The sequence below is a fragment of the Triturus cristatus genome, chromosome 7, assembly GCF_964204655.1.
Source record: "Triturus cristatus chromosome 7, aTriCri1.1, whole genome shotgun sequence".
Classification (NCBI taxonomy): domain Eukaryota; kingdom Metazoa; phylum Chordata; class Amphibia; order Caudata; family Salamandridae; genus Triturus; species Triturus cristatus.
The window spans coordinates 394,652,748-394,675,200 of record NC_140590.1 but is presented as its reverse complement, the minus strand read 5'-3'; the positions used below and the strand labels follow the sequence as shown (position 1 = coordinate 394,675,200).

At 44.5% G+C, this 22,453-nt stretch overlaps 1 protein-coding gene and 1 pseudogene across 1 annotated transcript in view; one reads left to right on the top strand and one right to left on the bottom strand.

Moving 5' to 3' along the window:
* LOC146809771 (C-type lectin domain family 4 member E-like) overlaps window positions 1–22,453 on the bottom strand; it is a 130,679-nt gene that overhangs the window by 48,423 nt on the left and 59,803 nt on the right. The window contains exons 2-4 of the mRNA XM_085614383.1: window positions 9,574–9,627; window positions 8,072–8,182; window positions 7,443–7,505 (exon numbers count right to left, since the gene is read on the bottom strand). Coding sequence (XP_085470509.1) covers window positions 7,443–7,505; window positions 8,072–8,182; window positions 9,574–9,627 — 228 coding nt within the window. The remainder of the gene's footprint in view (window positions 1–7,442; window positions 7,506–8,071; window positions 8,183–9,573; window positions 9,628–22,453) is intronic.
* LOC146809772 (U6atac minor spliceosomal RNA) lies at window positions 6,233–6,353 on the top strand (annotated as a pseudogene).

Sequence of the window (22,453 nt, the reverse complement as noted above, 5' to 3'; positions counted from 1 at the left end):
CCCACCACATCTTCAACCTTGGAAGCAAGACAATGGGTGACGAGATTAGGAAAGTCCTGAACACCTCCATCAACTCAGCCACCTTCCCTGAGGACTGGAAACATGCTGAAGTGAAGCTCCTCCTGAAAAAAACATCTGCTGACCCAGCCAAACTGAAGAGCTACTGGCCCATCTCTCCTCTCCCCTATCAAATAATCAATCATGATCATGCATTTGCTAAGCGCTACTACTCACCCGTGAGGGTCTCAAGGTGCTGGGGGAGGGGGGTTTCGCAGGTTCCAGTCCATCAAGCAGGGGGTCTGTCGATGAGCCAGATTGTGAGGTTTCTTGTGAAGATGGGGAGAGATGTTGTCTGTCTGAGGTGGAGAGGAAGGGCGTTCCAGGCTCTGGCCGCGAGGAACGAGAAGGAGCAGCCACCTGATCTGGTTTTTCTGGTGCGACGGACCATGGCGTGGGAGAGCTGGGCTGATCGTAGGGTCCTTTGGGGTGCGTGGAATTTGAGTCGGCTGTTCAGGTATGCTGGTCTGGTGTTGTGGAGGGCCTTGTGAGCGTGGGTGAGCATCTTGAAGGTGACTAACTTCGATGGGGAGCCAGTGGAGTGTGCGCAGAGTCTTGACAGGTTGAGGACAAGTCTTGCGGCGGCATTCTGGATGTTCTGTAGCTTGCGTGTGAGGTTTTTGTTTATTCCGGCATAGAGTGCGTTGCCGTAGTCGAGTCTGCTGGTGACCAGGGTGTGATTGACAGTCTTTCTGTGTTCTAGCGGGATCCATTTGAAGGTCTTACGTAGGAGGCGGAGGGTGTGGAAGCAGGAGGACGAGACGGCATTGATCAGGCGGTCCATTTTGAGTTCGGAGTCCAGGATGATTCCCAGGTTGCGTGCATGATCCGTGGGGGTGGGTGGACTTCCGAGGGCAGGGGGCCACCAGGTATCGTTCCAGGCATCGGGGTGCAGGCCCATGATGAGCACTTCTGTTTTGTTGGTGTTTAGTTGAAGGCAGCTGTTTTTCATCCATTTTGCGACGGCTTCCATGCCTTCTCAAAAATTGTGTCTGGCAGTGTTGGGCTCGGTGGATTGGGAGAGGATGAGTTGGGAGTCGTCTGCGTATGACACAATGTTGAGTCCGTAGGTTCTGACGATGGGGGCGAGCGGAGTCATGTAGACGTTGAAGAGCATAGGGCTGAGGGATGACCCCTGGGGGACTCCGCAGGTGGTTGGTGTAGGGTCCGAGACGAAAGGGGGTGTCTGACCCACTGCGTTCTGCCGGAGAGGAAGGTGCAACTCCAGTCGAGGGCCGTTGAATCCCTTCGTCGTGGAGTCTGTGTATTAGGGTGCGGTGAGAGACTGTGTTGAACGCTGCTGAGAGGTCAAGGAGGATGAGGGCTGCTGTTTCTCCTTTGTCCAGTAGGGTGTAGAGGTCCTCAAGAAAGCAATCAACCAGCAATAGACCCAACATCTAGAATACCACAACTTCCATGACCCCTCCCAATCCAGATTTCGAGTCAACCACAGCGACAGCCTTTACTGCAGCCACCGATTACATCAGGCCCTCCTCGACCACAGGGAAATGACAGCCCTCATCCTCCTGGACCTGTCAGCTGCATTTGACACAGTCTCCCATCACATCCTGATCAACAGACTCCAACACATCGGTATCCAGGGGGACACCCTCAAACCACACGGGTAGAACCCAGAGGATCCGTCTCCCACTGTTCACCTGAGAGCCCAAGAAGATAATCTACGGAGCCCCCCAAGGATCGTCCCTTTAGCCCCACCCTCAACAAAACCTACATTACCCCCTGGCTAACAGTCAGATCGTACTGACTCAACATCGTCTCCTACACCAATGACACCCAGGTCATCCTCTCATTGTCCGAAGAACCACCCACCACCTGAGCCAACTTCCACAGATGCATGAAGAACGCTGCTGACTGAATGAAGGAAAACTGCCTCAAACTCAATATAGATAAAACAGAAGTCCTCGTCTTTGGGAACAACACCTCGGCATGGAACTATGCAAGGTGGCCCAAGGAACTCAGCCCACATCCTGCCCCAACAGACCCCGCCCGCATCCTCGGCTTCATCCAGGTCACCATGCTAACCATGAAGAATCAAGTCAACGCAGTCTCATCTGCCTTCTTCCACTCCCTTTGCATGCTCTGCAAGATCTTCAGGTGGCTTCCAGTCAACACTAGAAGGACCGTCACGCAGACCCTCATCACCAGAAGACTGGATTACGGAAACACACTCTACGTAGGAATCACTGCACGCCTCCTGAAGAGACTCCATACAAGGCAAAACTCAGCTGTAAGACTTATCCTTGACCTCCCTAGAAGGACCCACATCACATCCCACCTCAAGGAACTACACTGGCGCCCGACACAGAAGCGATGCCAGTTCAAGATGCTGACCCACGCATACAAGGCCTTGCACAACAAATGACCAGTTTACATAAAAAAACACCGAACATTCCACCAACCGATCAGACACCTGTGATCTGCTTCCCTCTCCCTCGCAGACACCCCATGGATCTGCCTAACCAACAGCGGAGGATGCTCCTTCTCACACCTGGTGGCCAGGCCATGGAACAACCTTCCCCTGCACCTCAGGACCGCACCGTCTTGTTCCAACAATTCAGGAGAGAACTCAACTCAAGACATTGATGTTCAAATGAACAACCCACCACACAGCAGCCAACATCTTCAGCACCTCGAGACCCTTGCGTTTTTTTTGCTGCACTTTACAAATGATTGATTGATTGTTTGATTCTATTTCTACCTTTGATTTAGTCTTGATTTTAACAGATAATTGCACATTATTTGGGTGGTAGTAGGGTACCTCCAGTTGGCAGCCCCCTGCACCTTTAAGATAATTCATTTACAATGTTACCGGTTCCTCCACACTGAAAGTAACTTGAAAGGCAAACAGAGCTACCCTTACTTGATTAACTTGAATGTTCATATTATATTCATGAGTTTGGCTATACATGGCTGAAGGTAGACCCCTATAGTTTGTTTCTTATCTGAAATCAATGTTACTTTATATTATGCTTATATTCATTTTCCTCTGGTCACTGCCTTTTGATATTTCCTGAAATGCATATGGTACTGCTTTGACTACCTGTGCTCATAAGTGGAGCAGTTTTCTTGTGGACTTATATGACCACAAGCTATGTAGGACGTAAATCTATAGCATTGGGACTTATTAGCAAATTGCAAATTCTTATGTCTGCAGGACATTAGTTTTTCTCACTGCTGTTCTTATTCGAGTGCAGCATAAAGAAACACACATTGCTGCAAAGAAATGCTTTGATCTTTGTATCATGAATGTATAAGGTGATGAATGCATTTCAGGAGAATTTCCACCTAAAATTGTCTCAGAGAGGAATGACACACATACACCTTCTGCTATAAGAAAATTCTTGACTTCAGATTATCTCTCCAGTTAAAAAGTGTAATGGCTGTGCTGTGCTGTTTCACCCCTCCGCGCCACCTCCTTACATAAAAAGTGAGCAAATGGGACAGAATAGCTAGCCACATATCAGATGTAGTTATCAGTAGAGACAGCAACATCTATTTTTTCATACGGCTTTCCCCCCTTTTGCGATATATATATATTCTCAAGAACATATGAGTAATCCCATTACCCTACAATATGGCTTGATGTCCTTGATGCCTGGAAATAATACAGTGTTCCTGCTAAAATAAACAGCAGAGCTTGATGAAGTGTACTTTACATAGGGCCTAACTGACACTCTGCTCCTAGTGAGATAAAATGCCGGCGTCAGTGGATTGGCAGGCTTGGGAGAGATCACTTCCTCAGTGTGACCGGTACAACAAATGACAGTGCATACTGTAAGGTGAGCTCCACAATTGGCTGAGCACTGCGAGATGAGCCAATCTTAGATCATCTTACAGTGTAACAGAGAGTACCGGATGCATGGTAGTGACGTGGATATATTCCAGCATCTGATTAGCTGTCATCATTTAACAGCCATGCAGGCGTAAAGTTACAAACAATGTGTAGTATTCCACCTCCTTGAATGAACTACTCGCTAGTTTGACTGGGGCCAGAGTCTTTACCAAGCTTGATCTAGCATCGGCCTATCACCAAATTGAATTGGAGACAGAATCAAGACATTTAACAGTGTTTGTGTCCCCGTTTGGTACCTTTCAGTATTGCCGCATGCCTTTTGGACTAGCATCAGCGGCATCAGTTTTTCAACGTACCATGGCGGATATACTGAAAGGCATCAATGGGTTATCTGTATTTCAAGACTAGGTGTTAATCTTTGCACCAGATAGGCAGACACATGATAAGGTTCTAGAAGAAGTATTAGACAGATTCCAAAAGAAAGGAGTAGTACTGAGAAGAGATAAATGTGTTTTCCTAACTTACAAGGTTGAATATCTTGGACATTCTATGAGTAGAGAAAGAGTTACCCTGAAGTCTAGTCTGGTCGACAGTATTAATCAGACAAAGCCACCTGTAGATAAGCCTGGTCTGAAGTCGTTCTTGGGGCTATGTGAATTTTATTCATGGTTTAACTAAACTTTTGCTACAAGGTTGAGACCATTATCATCCTACTTATGCAGGGGGTAGCTTTTGTGTGGGATGCAGAGTGTCAGGAAGTTTTCGATTGGGTGAAAGCCCAAATGTTTTCACCCAAAATCTTAAAACATTATGATCCTGCTCTGCAATGCAATTTGACCATGGATGCGAGCAACATAGGTGTGGGGCTGCACTTAGTCAAGAGGAATGTGGTGAGATCAGAACTATTGGTTATACATCACATGTCTTAACTTCAGCTGAAAAACAGTACTCAGTAATTGGGAAAGAGCTCTAAGCCTGTTGTTGGGCAGTTATGAAGTTCCGGAATTATGTGTGGGGAAGGAAGTTCAGAATGCAAACTGATCACACACCTTTGATTTACATTTTAAGTGGAAGGAATGCTAGACGGATTACAGCTCGCATAGCATGGCTGTCATCTAAGCTTTTCCAATACGATGTTATGCCAGAGTACATCCCGGGTAGTAGGAATGGATGTGCAGACTATTTGTCATGTAGTTCTGAGTGTGTTGAGGATGAAAGTAAAGCAACAGATGATGATAAGATTGATTGTTTAGTTGCTGCAAATGATCTACCGGAGTTGTGTGCCATTTCTGAAAAGGAGTGGCGAAAGTCCTTGGAGGACGATACTTTCATCAAGTTAGTTATGAAATATATTGAATCAGGATGGCCTTGTGAAAGAAATCTTGATTACCATTTCAAAACTTTTGTGAAGGTTGCGGATGACTTGTCTGTTGAGGATGGATTGTTGATGAGGGCGGACAAGTTGGTTCCACCAGTAGTGTTGAGAAATATAATCATAGTTTATGCCCATGAAGGTCACCTTGGGGCAACAATGCCAAAGAAACGGGCAAGACTGTCTTTTTGGTGACCTGCAATGGACAGGGAAATTGATGAAGTGGTTAAAGAGTGTGTGATATGTGCTGCCAGTGATAAGACTATCAAAATGCGCACCCCACCTCTGTGCTCCATTGAACTGCCTGCTGATCGGTGGGAGAAAGTTGGAATAGACATTGTAGGACCTTTTCACGAATTAGCACCTTCACCATAATTTGCGTTAGTCATGATGGACTATTACACAAAATGACCAGAGATCAAGTTTGTGAGGGATGTCACTGCTGGAACAGTTGTTGAATTTTTTGAAAGATGTTTTTCTAAAAGAAGGCTTTCCAGCTATGCTGGTCTCGGACAATAGTACCCAGTTTGTCTCTAGTAAAGTGAAGGGATTTTTGAAATCCAGTGGGCTGAAACATCTAAAAAGCTCGCTGTATCATCCCTAAACAATGGTGTGTCACCGTTCGAGTTGTTATGAGGCCATAGAGCCACCACAAGTTTTTGTCCTGCTTGGATGAATAAGTGGGTCAAATTAGGGAAATAGTCGGATGGCACTGTGTGTGAGCATGTAGAGCTGACCCAAATCAAACAAAAACAATATTTTGATGCTGAAGATTTGAAGTTAAGGTTGGGGATCTTGTGTACACAAGAAACCTGTTCACTTGAGGAAAGGGGAATACAAGTTTGTACCACCTGTGAGTGAGGATTATGAAGGTAAATGGAAACTGTGTAGAAATTGGTGGAGGCCAACGGTGGAATGCCAATAGATTGAGCAGAGTGTGTGTGGACAATCACAATGGGGGCATTGGGAGTGATCTTGGTACTGAGAGAGTGATGGAGGAGAGGAGAGATGCAGCACCAGGACAAGGATGGTACCTTTGCGGTTCTGGAGATAAACATTCATTTGTTACAATTTTTCAGAAAATACTGTTTTTGTATTTCTTCTATTTTTTCATCAGTTGTTCACTTGTATGAGTTATGGTGTTTCTTTTGTATAGTAATACTTTCTTTTCTTTTGTGATTAGTCTTGTTATTTAGCATGGGCTTGCAGCTAGTTTTGCTAGACGCTAGTAACATTTTCCTTCATATATATATATTTACATGCTGTGCCTTTCCTTTGATGTAGTTTTTGTTGTAGTTATAGTATTTTTTTCCTAAAGGGAAAAGCCATGTAGTATTCCACCTCCTTGAGCCGTGTAGAATGCCAAGCATGGAACACAGGTTTGTGTGTTCCATGCTCGAGGAGGGTTCGGTTGATCATGGCGGAAGGAGAAGGGGCTGCTGGTGACTCACCAACGTACCTGCATGCGGAAATTAAGAAGTTCACCTCTGATATTTGTGATGCCTCGTTCTTCCTCACTGCAGAATGCGTCCGTAACAGCAGCAGTTATCGGACAACAAACATTTAGCCAAATTAAAGAACAGAAGGCCACCCTAGCAATGAAATGTAATTCAAAGCTGCTCCCTCACTGATGAGCGATGCCTTCACGAGGAGCAGGAGCCCCCGGTACAGGTTGTGGAAGAACAAATGCTAAAGGGAGTGAAGTTAAACGAGATGCAGTTATTTTTATTTTTGTAGGAGTATTGGAGTCAAACGCCCAATACATTAAGTAATGCAATAAAATGAAAGGAGAATGCTTGCCAACCTGCTTGGAACTGAGTGCACTCTTGAAAATGAGGGTGTGCATATGTGCAAGGTAAAAATGCTGTCACTCAGAGTAAGGGGAGCCAATGGCTGAAATGGGGCTACATTATATATGCTGCGGTGGGCGTAACCAAATTGTGCATGACAGTTTAACAGGTCAATCGAGGTGGCCTTTGAACCTAAAGGCCCATATGTATGTATATTTTGTATATATTTTTTTAACAACAATAGTCTGGTGAGACAACTAAATCTAAAACCTTATCTCAATAAATTACTACGTGGTTACCATGAGTAGTTTGGTTAGGAGAAGGCCATAACAGTACACTTTAACTTGCTCTATTCCTATAAGTAGGAGTATAAGTGGTAGTAGGGTTTCTAGTACATACAATCAATTACCATCGTTCACACTGATATTCGCCTTCACCGTTTGTAGTCCTGCATTGTCGATCCCTTTTTTACCTGTAAGAAATAAATATGGATGTAAATTGACAAGTATATGGTGACAGTGAGCATCGTTTTCTTAAATGACCTTAGCCAAAGTTTCTTCTATTATGGTTTGGTCTTCATTTGGACTATCAAGTGACACTTTATTATGTAGGTGTGATGCTGGTGCAGAGAGACAAGGGAATGTGTATTTGCCCACATTAGGTAATTCTTGTGTTCAGTTTTTCCCAGGTCTGGTCCAGGTCAAATGTTCCAGCCGATGAGTATTGCCGCAATGCTGAGGTTAGAAGGTAGCCTCGCTAATTCTACTCTTGAGCAATTGACTAAGAAAAGACTAGGTCAACCACAGGTATTACATGCTTACACACCAAATGTCCATTATACTTCATGAAACACCAGATGGCCATTCTTGCTACTATGTATGGAATGTTTAGGAATGTCTACTCTTCTGACAAGAGGCTGCAACGTGTGAGATTTTCTTAGGAATCAGAACACTGTTACCAATTGCAACGAGGATTTCAGCATCATCCTTCAGCATTTTCGTTTTTGAATTCAGATATGTGCATATAAAAGGCACTTACATTGTGTAAAGAAGATGGCAACAGCAAGTATGATAACAGAAATAATTAGTAGGGACAAAGTGATGGCTATTATCCTCCAGAAGCGAAGCTTTTTCTCAAGGTCCTTCACTTCTGTAAAAAAAAAAAGAATTGGCATATATCAAACTCCGACCATCTTTGCAACAGCTATCAGCTCATTAATCATCATTGTGATGTGTGTGTTAACTCCTGTTACCAGGCACATCATTCATTGCGAGTAACATGGAATGATAGCCTCAATCACCAGACTCACCACTGAACTCTGCCTTCAGTATGAAGCAGCATTTGCCTCATTCTTACAGGTGAACCTTTGCCACAGGGGTCTCGGTTACAGTGCCCAGTCACTTTCATTGCACTAAGTGCTTTGTACTCCCAATGGGCAGCCCAGCACCCCATTCCTTCTGCAGAAAGGGCATTAGGCGTGGATAGGAGAGGCTACTCCTCTGGGTTGCTAGTTGCAATCTCTTCGGGTGGCATCGCAGTCCATGTGACTTGAACAATCAGAATGAAGATCTTCTAGATGTAGGTATGCCAGCCCCCCCTGTCCTGAGCCCTAAAACCCAGCCCTCAGCCCTACAATCTACCCACCCCAGCCCTAAAAACTACCCTGCCCCCACACTGAGACCTAAAACCCAGTCCCAGCCCCAAAAAACTAGTCCAAACCCAGACCCTTGTCCTGAGCCTTAAAACTGGCATCCATCTCTGAAAACTGCCCTTTTCTCCCCTCCCCCCCTGAGCCCCAAACGAGGCCCCCAGTCCTAAAAACGACCTTGACCTCAGCCCCCTGTCCTGAGCCCTAAAACCGGCCCCCAGCCCTATATTTACCTCTACCCTCTGTCTCCCGGCCCCAGACCTAATTGCCAAACCACGCCCTGGTCCTTCCTGTCCCCATCCTTCCTGTTCCTCTCCCTGCCCATTCGCTCTGTATCTGGAGAGCTGACTGCCTTATCCACACTGATACGTGGTTAAGGCATATGCATGGTTAAGGCAAGCGCGGTTCGGTTTGCATTAAAATGGCATGCATGGTTAAGCAGTGTTGTAAATGCCGTTTCCCGTGCAGTCATAGAATAGAGCAGCTGTTGTTGCAAGAGGTGCATTCGGAGTGGCACGAGAAGCCTTGTGTTTAATAGGGACATGAAGACTGTTGCACTTCAGTTTTTCTATGTGCAGTTCTCATTTTCACTTGAAGCAAACTATTTGCAGAATGCACGGATCCAATATCCATTTTGAATTTAACCCTCATGGTGCAGTATCTATTTTGGCGTTGGCATATCTACTGCACTAGTGGGTAGTTCTAAATGGATGCCTTGCTTTATGTATTTCCTGCTTATTTTCATTTTATTGCATTTACCGATTCCGTTGTTACTTGCTTCCCAATACGTAGATGCCAGGAGTAGTAAAAGTAGTAAGCATTTAGAAAATAAAAAGGGGTTTGGAAATTACATGCTAAACAATGAATTTGTGTATAAGGCTCCAAGTCTTACCGCTTAAAATCTGTCGATCCTGTGAGGACTTCTGTATGCCTGCCTCTGGTTTATCTGTAACAGAGTTTTTTAATATGTTTGAACTGAATCTTACTGTACAGCGAATAATCCAACAATTGTTAAACTTAACACAGAACCACTTATTTGAATGTATTTATTCGCCACACCTGTGTGATCTTGTTCCCAAGATCAATCATTGCATTAGAAGTACTTTTCTAAAAAAATACAAACTTATGAAAGGGTGCATGATTGTTTTTATTTCAACTTACACATGATCAATACTGGTGCTGAGCTGAAAACTATAAAAACCACAGGTGACCGGAACTGTAAGTATCACTTAGCAACATCAAGTCACATTACTCCTGAGACGTGAGCATTTTCAGCATATGAGATACCATTGAATGTCAACCTCTTTTTTCACTGTGTAGGAACATGAGTTTTGTAAGATTCACATCCGTTTTGTAAAACTGCTTTGTAGAGATCAAGAAGATCGAAGAAAGATATCAATTCGAATTCATCAAAAACGGATTCATGACATGGGTTTTTCATGGCAAAAACTAATTGATTTTGTTTAAACAAAAGACTGAATATGAAACAAAGAGGAAGTGAATCATAGTGAGCCAAATAGAATATTTTGCTGCTAAAATTCATGACACATTAAATTACTTCATGTCTGCCCAAAAGAAACCGAAGGAAGGTAAATTAATTTGTCACTAATACTAATCAATTCATTACTAAGTTTCACCCATTTGTGAACACCAACTGATGAATAACAAAAACAGTAATTCATGAAAAAATTACCTGACAAAACACAAATAATTTGTGACTAAAATGAATGGAGTCTCAATAAAAATATTTAAATCTCTGATTAAAAACAGGACTTGATTTCTGACATAATGTATCATGTGTAAAAATATTGTATTGGTTATTAAAAAACCAAGGGGCATATCAGCAAGAACCGGAAATAATTATCTGTCAGCGCGCTTAGCGCAAGGATAATTATCGCCAGCTAACGCTGATTTTTATCACTGAGATTGCGTGCTATCAGCAACGCTCATCTCAACAGCGATAAAAATCAAGGCGTAAACTGCCTAATGTGCGATTATCGCTGGAAATCCAGCGATAATCGCACAACGTTTGACGAATGCTTGCTGATAGAGCAGGGACAGACTTAGCCATGATATCCACCTTCCATAGGATATCATGGCTAAGTCAGATGAAAAGCAGGCGTAAGGAAAGTAGCGATAACCGAGGTTAGCGCTACTTTTCTTATCGCTCTGCAGGTTATCGTGAGGCTTGATAATAGGAGAAATGTCGCTTAGCGACATTTCTCCTGTTATTTTAGGGATGCAAAGATGGGCGTTAAGGGAAAGAGCGCTGAGGAAAGGATTCCCGCGATAGCGTGACCTTGCTAATAGGGCAATACAATTATCGCCGCTTTCTGGACGAAAACGGCGGCTAAAGCGGCGATAATTGTCTCCGCTGATAGGCCCCCAAATTGTTTTCTGTAAAATAGTAATTTCTTTGTGAAAAAATGAAATTGAGTCATATGAGAATTGACGCACAGCAATAAGAACTAAAGCCCTCACAAACTGTAACTGATTCCATACGAGTGTGCTAATTCACAAAACGGCAATTCGTAAAATACCATCACAAACTCATTTATGAAAAAAATGTCGCTGATAAAAATTGCAAACTGATTCATGAAAAAACGAATTTCCTTCCTGACAAAACTATTTGAATTTAAATATATTGAGATTTGTAACAAAACTAATTAACTAAGTTAACAGTAGTTAATTAAGTAATAATTAAACTGCTAAAGCAGATTAATTCCTGGCAAAATCTCATTTAGAAGTGACAATAAGATAATTGATTTATTACAGAAGCTAATTAGTTTATGATAACATTGAGATAATTTGTGACATAATCTATTAATTAGAGGAAAAACACTTTATGCCACGCAAAATTGAATTGATTACGGGCAAAAATATTCAGGAAACCATTAATTGATTAATGACAAAAACAAATCAATTCCTTGCAAATACTAGTTGATTAATGACAAAAATCTCAATAAATAATGAGGTTGAATGATGGAATCATGCATAAAATTACCAAGCATGCATTTACTGTGTGGTTGTTACAGTCTGGTTCCATTACCACTCGTTACCTTTTCCACGCATGTCTTTACCTTGCATATGCCTCTACCACGCATGGCTTTACAACAAATTTAGTTGTAAAGGCATGATAGGTAAAGGCATATGGGTGCTAAAGGTTACTTGTGGTCATGGGATCCACTTTGTGCTGCTGGCATCTGCCACCGCCCGTCCCGCGCCTGAGCCCTTATGCAACACTCCTCCCCTCTCACCCAGCCCTGAAAACCATCCCGCCTCACGCCCATAAATCTTAAACTAGCATCCCAGCTCTAAAACACCCTAGCCCCCCATCCTGAGCTCTAAAATCCGGCCAACAGCCCTGAAAACTACCCTGACTCCAGCCCTGAGCCCTAAAATCGGCCTCCCAGACCTAAAAACACTCCAGCCCCACGCCCTGAGCCCTAAAACATGCCCCCAGCCCTGAAAACTACTCTGCCCCCACCTCTGAGACCTAAAACCGGCCTCCCAGCCCTACATACACCCCGGCTCCCCCACCCTGAGCCCTAAAACTACTCACCCGCGGCCCTGCACAAGAAGCCAGCAGGCAAAAAAGCCTCAAAGCTTGCCCTTGGGCACCGCACTGGCAAGAAGTAGGAAATCCCTCCAAGTGTCTCCAACACCTCCCACCCCACCCATTCCCTCAGAGTTTAGAGCCATGACTACCTTTGCTATGCATATGCCTTTATCACCTTTACATTTTTCACTGTAACGGCATGAGTGGTAAGGCATACTCATTGTTAAACCCTGTGTGATACAGGCTATGCGTGGTAAAGGTAAACACGATGTAAGGAGCCCATTGTTAAGGTAACACATGGTAACAACCTTGTGGTAATGTCTGTTTCCCAAATAATGACAATAAAAAGATTCATGGCAAAAATAAAATAATATATACTAGAAGCCAACCTAGTGATAACAAATACTAATTGATTCTTAATGAAAAGAATATAACAAATGAAGCAATACTTCTCTAGTATTGTTTCTTTTTTAGATTCACATGCTTGAAACTTCCCCGTCGTCATGGTGGAAGTCCCACGGTAACAGTAAAATAGCAGTATTAAAACTCAACATTCAAATGCCCATAGAAATTCACTAGCGTTTAGCAACCTATTACTATTGTTTTAAAACATCCAAACGTCAGCCAATCAGAGCATAGACAATAGAGTCTCCTTCCCCTGTTCGGGCCACCATACCTCAGATTTCTTACCGCACGTCATGTGTTAGGGAGTCTCCCTGAGCTCTGCTCAGTCACAGTGTTTCTATTGTTTCCCTTTAGAACTTCCAGCTAGCAGTTCATTGATTCACTTCATATCTACTGAGGTACAGTCCAGAAGTGTGAGTACCTATTTTTCTTCATTATGTCGGAGTCTAAAAAAGGGTTGTTTAGGCCCTGTAGGACTTGTGGAAAGTACAGACTATATTCTGAGGACCCACATAAGGAGTATCTTTATTGCCTGTATACAGATCACAAGCCCAATGGATGCAAGTACTGTTGCACTTTCTCCATAAAAACTCTTAAACACTGTGAGGGTAAGCTGCTTCCTTGGTTGCAAAGGTAAAAAGCAGCAAAAGGCTCTGAGGCTGAGGACAAGCCCTTTACCTCCTCCAGAAAATAAAAGAAGTAGGGTCTTCCTCTTCACGTAAAGACCCTAAAAAACCCAGGTCTCAGAGTAAAGAGAGGATTGAGGAAAAAAGGCAAAACAAGACCAGCCTGGTCCCTCTCACCAGAGATCTTCTTCTGCTGCACAGTCGATGCCTCATACTCCTTCCAGGGAATCCTCAGCTGAGAAAACCCACTTGTCGATGGTCCCGTCGACAAAGAAATCAGCATCTACAGTCTCTGCCTCCACAGGAGCTGGCGCTCTGTTGACGGTTTCTTCAGTGACTACGCTGACGGTCAAGTCGACGACGTCGGCTTCCTCGACAACGGCAGTAGTGGTGTCACCGTTGTTCGCTGCGGTTAGATCATCTCTGTCGATGAGGCCTTCACCATCAATGGTTCAGCAGGTTTGTTCACCGTCGGCAACTCTTTAACCACCACAGTCGGTTATGCACTCGATGCTCCAGTTGTCGTGCTCGTCTACGATCCTGTCGATGAGGGAGAAAGACAGCCTGCTTCTGTAGCCGATTCCTCCTCTTCTGCCAGATTTTTCAAAGATTTCTCCGTTACCTCCTACTCGTCTCCTGGATTTCAAGGAATCTGAAGATGATGGTCCTTATGGCCCTGCATAAATTCTCTCACAACTCAGTGTTAAGTGTCACTACTCAGAGGAAGAAGAGGAAATGAATGACCCATCTACTTGTTTGGAGGGGGATTATTGTTTTTCTGGAACAGGGCATCCCAGTGGTCAATGTTTAGACACATTTCAGGAGCATTACCCTTACTCCTGTTCAGTAGGCTCCCATTTCTGTATCGCTGGCTGAGCCCCCGTTGCAAAAAAGCAAGACCGTTCCGCCACCTGTGGAAATCCCTATACAAATTCAGGATGATGATGACCAGCAACTAGAGGAAGGGGAATTGCAGTTGGACCCGGATGTTCATAATGAGTGGGATGAATATGTGGTTCCTACTCCACCTTCTCCTACTCTGCCTCTAGCCGACTCCCCGCCTGCAGATATCGGTGGGTTCCACGATCTGATGGAAGGCGCTTTAAGGCGGTGTGACCTCCCTATGCCTGCCAAGCAGACAAAGTGTTTCTTATACGATTTTAAGCCTACAATGCAGCGCTCCACTTGATCCATTCCCATAGTAGACTTCTTATGGCAAGAGGGCCTGAAGTTGATGAAGGCGCCAGCTTCTACCCCTGCAGTGGAACCGAAATCGGGCAACCCGAGGACTCTCCAACCTGCCTTATTGTTCACCCTCGGCCTGATTCGGTTACTACGCAAGCTGCTCAGAGGAGATCTAAAAAGCCTTCTTCTCCATGGGTAGCTCCACCTAACAAGGAAGGGCGCTGACTAGACAGAATCGGCACAGGGTTCCCCACTTTGGCATCCACTGCCATCAGGACCTCCAATGCCATGGCTATCGTCGGGCAGTATGACTGCCAGATGTGGTCCAACATCTCTGCCTTGCTGGAGTTTCTTCCTGAGGAGAGGAAAATAGAAGCAAATGAGGTGCTATCGGAAGGAGAGAGAGCCTCTTCCGAAAAGATTGATGTGGCTCTGGATATTTAACAGACAACCTTCAGGCAGATGGCAGGAGGGGAGGTGTTGAGACAGCAGGGGTGGCTGAAAGCTACAATGTTCCGCCCGATGGTGCAGGCCAAAGTATTGGATATGTAATTTAACTGCAAATATCTCTTTGGCAAGCATGTAGATATTGCGTTGCAGTTAATGAAGTGGGATACGGAAACAACTAAATCATTGACGAATCTGCAGCAGAAAAAGTTAGCTCCTTCTTGAGAGGAGGCAGAGGTCAATATCTCTCTCGACCTCGGCTTCAGCAACGTTTCCAGCCATATTATCAGCAGGGGTTTCGTTCTCAGTAGCCCTTTTAGCAAACCTCAACATTAGCCTCTCCTAGAGCAGCGGCACGTCGACACCTGCCATATGGAGGAAGGGCTCACGACTCCAATAAGTGGCATGGAGGATCTGCAGGCCCCTACTACCGTAGTCCCACTTCAATTTGGCCCCACTCACTCCAAATTCTTTAATCAATGGAAGCTTATATTTTCAGACAAATGGGAGTTAGATATATTACACCACGGTTACACCCTGGAATATGTTCAACAGCCCCAGTATTTGCCACTGTGAAGAACTTTCCATTGTCATCTGCAAGTCCTCAAAAAGGAAGTTAAATTGCTTGATGCCAAGCAGGCAATCAAAGCGATGCCGCCTGATCAGCGCAATCTTGGGGCTCTATTCTCACTTCTTAATAAAGAAAAAGACGGGGCAATGTAGGCACATACTGGATACGATTTCGAATCCAAGCATTAGCTGAAAAATAATATGAACTTTGCGTGAAAAACAGAACTACAATTCCCAAGACGCTATGGGATAATAGCGCTGTTACATGCAAGCAGTGCGCTTCAACCCACTTTTACTGATAAAAGGCTCCCATGAGCCGGCCCCAAGCTGATGAGCTTTGGAACGCCTGCAAGCTGTGAGTGGAATTATACCCGAGAAAATTGGCAGCATGTCCAGCAACCCATAAATATTCTCTACTGATGAGGGAGTAATCCCGAAACACTGGTGTCTAGAGATACGATTTCGAAAGATTGCGTTAGCTGAAAAATAATATGAACTTTGTGTGAAAAACTGAACTACAACTACCAAGACGCTATGGGGTAATGGCGCTGTTACATGCAAGCAGTGCGCTCCTACCCACTTTCACTGATAAAAGGCTCCCGTGAGCCACCCCATGCTGACGAGATTTGGAACGCCTGCACCCTATGAATGGAATTATACCTGAGAAGTTTGGCAGCATGTCCATCAACCTGTAAATATTCTCTACTGATGAGGGAGGAATCCCGAAACACTGGTGTCTCGAGATGCAATTTATAAAGATGGCATTAGCTGAAAAAGAATATGAACTTTGTGTGAAAAACTGAACTACAACTACCAAGACGCTAAGGGGTAATGGCGTTGTTACTTGCAAGCAGTGCACTCCTACCCACTTTCACTGATAAAAGGCTCCTGTGAGCCGCCCCCAAGCTGATGAGCTTTGGAACGCCTGCACGCTATCAGTGGGATTATAAAACCCTAGGTGGGTAAGTCCTCTCCACCAGCGAAGTTTGCGGAGATTTGCCTACTCCGTGGCTGAGTGAAGTTAGCCGCTCTCTCCCCCTCCCAAATACTTTAAAAAGATATAAAGAAGGCACTTACCTGTGTTTCTGTCACCTCTCCTGCCTGGCAGCTCTCCTTCCTGCTCCACCTCTCACGTCCTCGTCATTCTTTAAAAAAAAAGCACTACGTTGTACGTCTTGCGAGTGCGCATGCGCACACGCAACACTTACAACATAGTGTTTTTTTTATGAAGAAGGAGGTCGAGGACACGAGAGGAGCAGGTAGGGTAGCGACCAGGCAGGGGAGGCGGCAGAAACACAGGTAAGTGCCTTCTTTATATCTTTTTAAAGCATGTGGGAGTGGGGAAGGAGCAGGGAGGGAGCGGAGCGGAGCTACGCGTAGTTCCACTGATTTTTCAAACTCTGTGGAGCTGCACGTAGAGGCACTATGGCAGCTCCGCCCAGGCCTCGGATTATACCTGAGAAAATTGGCAGCAATCCTTGTATTTCTCCCGCCTCCCCTGCCTGGCCGCTCTCCTTTCTGCTATTCCTCTCGCGTCCTCGTCGTTCTTCATTAAAATAAAAACACTACATTGTACGTCTTCTGAGTGTGCATGTGCACACGCAAGACTTACAACGTAGTGTTTTATTTTATGAAGAAGGACGTTATGGACGCAAGAGGAGCAGGAAGGAGAGCGGCCAGGCTGGGGAGTCGGCAGAAACTCAGGTAAGTGCCTTCTTTATATCTTTTGAAAGCATATGGGAGTGGGGAGGGCGCGGAGCTCCACTGAGTTTTTTCCAAACTCCGTGGAGCTATGCGTAGAGGCACTACGCCAGCTCCGCCCAGGCCATGGATTATACCTGAGAAAATTGGCAGCATGTCCAGCAACCCTTAAATATTCTCTACTGATGAGGGAGGAATCCCAAAACACTGGTGTTCCTAGACATATGATTTCGAAATACGTCATTAGATGAAAAATAATGTGAACTTTGTGTGAAAAACTGAACTACAACTATCAAGACGCTATGGGGTAATGGTGCTGTTACATGCAAGCATTGTCCTCCTACCCATTTTCACAGATAATGGATCTCAGGTCATTGAACAAGTTCATCAAATCTCAACCCTTCTGAATGTTGTCGCTCCAGGAAATCTTGCTTTGCATGGAGGCGGGGGACTATATGTCCTCCCTCAATCTTCTGGACGCATATTCTCATGTTACCATACATCCAAAACACCGTCGTTTTCTCAGGTTTGAGGTGGCAGGGTGCCATTATCAATTCAAGGTGCTACCCTTCAGGTTAAAGTCAGCTCCAAGAGGCTTCAGCAAATGCTTGGCCTTGCAATTCTGCCGCATGCCAGTCACCAGGTTTTCCCTTACCTGGATGACTGGTTAGTCAAGGCTCATCGAGCCAGGCTGCCAGAAGGTCGACAGACACCTGTGTTCGTCTCTTTCCCTCCCTGGATCTCAGAATTTACCGAGAAAAGTCCTCTCTGGCTCCTTCTAGATTGATAGTATTCCTAGGAACAAATCTGGATACCACGCTTTCAAAAGTCTTCCCCACAAAAAAAAGGATCTTACGCCTCCAGAAGACAGTACAATGCCTGTCCACATAAAAGAGCGTTTCAGTGAGGACATACAAATCAATGCTAGGGATGATGTCGTCCTGTTGTCCGCTGATTCCGCACTGCCCCCCAAGAATGAGGCCTCTTCAGGAGCAGCTCGATGCTCAATGGACTCAATCTCGATGCTCATTTGAAGACATCATTTCAATCACACTGGTGATGATTTCAGCATTGTGCTGGTGGGTAGTCACAGACAACCCTTCCCAAAGTCTTTCTTTCCTTACGACAAAACCAAAGTTGGTAATACCGTCAAAGGCTTCCATGGAGGGGTGGGTTGCCCACCTGCAGGAATTACAGATTCACAGGAGGTTGTCGGCCCAGGAAACACAGTGTCACATAAATTTCTTGGAACTGAAAGAAGATTTTCTGGGCCTCCAAGCATTCCTGCCAAGGATCAGAAAATCGTCGATCCAAATTTGCACGGACAACACCACCACCATGTTCTATCTGCTGAAACAAGGTGGGACAAGATCTCATGCCCTCTCAATCCTGGCTCAACAGACCTGGTAATGGCTGATAGCCCACAAGACAATTTCAGCATGTGCCAGGAGTCCAAAACGATTGAGCCGATTCCCTTAGGAGGGACATCAAACAGTGTCACAAGTAGGAGCTAAATGAGGATCAGCAACAAAGGGTTTTTCGCCGTTGGGGGGTTTCCAACCCTAGATCTTTTTACTGCATCTCTCAATAACAAATGCAGGTTCCACACCAGCAGATTTCCTCAGCAAGTCTCCTGCAAGGAAATGTCTGCTCACGCATTCCATCCATTTCCTATCATTCCAAAGGTTCTACAAAATATCAAACAGAAGCCTTGCCGCTTCATCCTGATCGCCCTAGCATGGGTGTGACAATAGTAGTTCACAGGACTCTATTGCCTATCAGGGGCTTCTCCAATCCTGTTCCAGCCAAGGGAAAATCTTCTTTCCATGAACCAGGGCCAAGTGGTTCATCATCAAATCCACGCACTACACTTGTTGGCTTGGCTCCTGATTCGGACAACTAGCAATTTCTGATGAATGTCAAGCAATACTGCAGAGAGCCCGAGCCCCTTCTATGGTCAAATGCTGCTCTGCCAAGTGGAAAAGACTTTGCATATGTTGTGCCGCGCACTATTGCAATCCTCTCTCATCGCTACCTAAGAACTTTTTGCCCTATCTCTTGACTCTCGCCAAAGCTGGTCTAGCGCACACGTCCATCAAGGTACATTTGGTGGCAATATCCAGATACAGACAATGCTCCGGTTGCTTGTCTTTGTGGCCTAACAGAGTGGTAAAGGAGTTCATGAAAGGCCTTTTCAGGGTCTATCCTCTGGTAAGACCTCCAGTGCTATGGCAATTGAATATTGTCAAGCTATAGCTTATGAAGTCACCCTTTGAACCAATTCACAAGTGCGATTTGAATTACCTCTTTTGGAAGGTAAATTTCCTGTTGGCCATCACGTCAGCTAAACGCATTAGTGAAATTCAGGCCTTTACAACTACAATACCTTGCCTGCAGTTTCTTCAGGATACAGTAATTCTTCATACCAATCCATCTTGTATTCCTAAAGTACCTTCTACATTTCAACTGAATGAGCCAGTGGTTTTGCCCTCCTTCTTTTCAGCTCCATCTTTGCTGGCTGAGAGAGCACTCCATTCTCTGAACATTAAACAATGTTTAAAGTTCTACTCGCAAAGGACTCAGTCTTTCCGAAAATCTACTCAGTTACTCAATGCCTTCTCTGCCCCTAGGAATGGTAAGGCTTTGACACAGGCGATAATTGCTCGCTGGGTCTCATCGACTATCTCTTCTGTCATGAGATGGCAGGCCACCCTCTGGTTTCCAAAGTTGCAGCTCATTCAGCATGCAAGGTGGTGACTTCTTCTGTGCTATTTGCCTGAGTGTCCTTGCTGACATCTTCAGGGCGGCAACATAGATGAACGTCCGGACCTTCATGAAGCATCACTGCCTGGATGCCTGGCAGACGGCAGATGTAGCAGTTGGTCAAGCTGTTTTTCAACGTCTATTCGCATAAGATATGATCTTCTTCATGTCTGTTTTCTTCAAATGCTATTGTTTTATAATAAGTCATTAATATGTTTCGAATATTTCCTAATTTAGGTATATGTATATATATATTGATGTGAGCACTGGTGTAACGAAACTCGAGGGGGCCTCCCTGCAAGGCACGTGGAGGGACCCCCTCCAGGCTCAATCAGGAGCTCTGCAGCCAGAGTGCTGTGCTGAGGAGGCCCCCTGGAGCTTGGGGGACCCTGCACCTCGGGGGCTGCGGGGTCCTGTGTTACGCCCCTGGATGTGAGCTCATGAAATATGCTCTTTATGATTATTATTCGTATTTCGCTTCTGGGTTTATTGGTGGGATGGTTCACCTATCCTCCACCACTAACCCTTTGATCACGGCTTGCGATTCTGATTCAAGCATGTGAATCTATAAAAGATACAATATTGGAGAAGAAACAAGTTACTAACCTGTACACTGTGGTTCTCCAGTGTTGCTATCTTTTATTGATTTACATGCGGCCCTCCCTCCTCCCCTTTCAGGTTCACCTTCCATACCTCTCTTATTCCTCTAATGGTACGCGTGCTCGAAATCTGAGGTATGGTGGCCCTGCAGGGAAGGAGACTCTATGGTCTACGCTCTGATTGGCTGGAGTTTGGATGCTTTAAAACAATGGTAATAGGTTGCTAAACGTTAGTGAATTCCTATGGGCATTTGAATATTGAGTTTTAATACTACTATTTTACTGTTACCGTGGGACTCCCACCATGACGATGGGGAAGATTCAAGCATGTGAATCTATAACAGATATCAATACTGGAGAACCACAGTGTACAGGTAAGTAACTTGTTTTTTCCCACAGATAACTGATTTATTCTTGAGTTTAGGCAAACATAATTTCATTTCTTGACCAGTTTAATTGATTCATATCTAATTCTAATTGATTTGAGCAAGAAACTAATCAATTCATGGCAAAAACAATTGATTCATGCGTTTTACCACTTCCAAGAATCCATACTGATAAAAATTAGATGGATTCCCTAGAGTATCGTAAGTAACGCATCATTTGACATAATGCTACATTGTACTGTTGTCTTAGACTTTAAATTCAAAACCATGGAAGACCATGTTCCAACTTTTTGAGCACACCTTTCTATTTTTAGGGAATGGAGCCAGGGACTCTACTGTATATTTCCTACAATGCAAAGTAGCATCTCAGTTGTACCAGCAAGACTACTCGACTAGATTGTGAGATGTCTTATGTACTTATTTATATAGTTTTTCCCTATATCAACACAAAGGTAAAGATTTTCAAATTTTTCATGCAATGCAGCACAGCTTCCAAATTTGCTGTGCTGCGTAGCACTAGAGGGACAATACGCTGCAGAACCTTCCCTACTAAGATTGACCTGCTGCTGTCATCTCCTGCAGTGGGCACAAACAGGCTGTCTTGTGGAATGCACAGCCTCTTAATATGGTGCTGCAAAGGTGTGTGCGTTGTGTCTTGCATCGACTGTGTGCTGAAGGCATAACCTTCCAGGACAAATTTCTGTGCATAAAAACTCAAAGGAACTGCAGTATACATGCAATGTTTCACTCTTTGTGCAAAATTAACACATTTCCTTTTGCACCCAATTCAATCGGCATTATACTTGGTCCAAAACCCATCCTGGATATCTTAGAAGATGACGCTTTGTGACAGACTGTGAGAAATTGGGTTGTTGGCTGACTGGGGTGTCAGCCCTAGCCAAGAAACAGCCACAATCCCTTGCAGTGTGAACCACACAAGTCACTGAATTAACCTGTGCTTAACACTGGGAGGCTTGGCAAAAAAAGCAGTCAGGGTTAACTTAGGGGTAATGTGTAAAGTATTTATGCAGCACACAAACAGTAATAAAGTGAAAAGACAACACAAAAAAAATCAAACACCAATTCAGAAACATATAGGACATTATAAAAAAATATTTGAGACCAAAATGACAACAATCTAATCAGTAGAACTAAAGTTATGACTTTTTAAAGTTTTTAGTAAAACTAGCGTCTAAAAGACCAAAGCGCCAGCTGCGGACATTGAGTTGCGCGAGACCGGGTCAAAGTAAAAAAATATGGTTGACCGCGATGGAGCACGAGTCAGATGCAAGATGTGCGTTGGGCACAGTCAGCGCTTAACTTCGGATTTAGTAGAATTTTCAAGGAAAATGTTCGGAGAAGAAAGAGTTCAGCGGGGCAGGCTGCAGGCAGTGTCCGGGGGGAACCATCATCATCGGGGAGTGTTGTGTCAAAGTGGCAGTCAAGATTTCAATGTTCTGATTTACTCTCATTTTTGGAAGTCAAAAATCTTCAGCGGGATGAAGCAGGAGGCCGTAGCCAAAGACAGTTC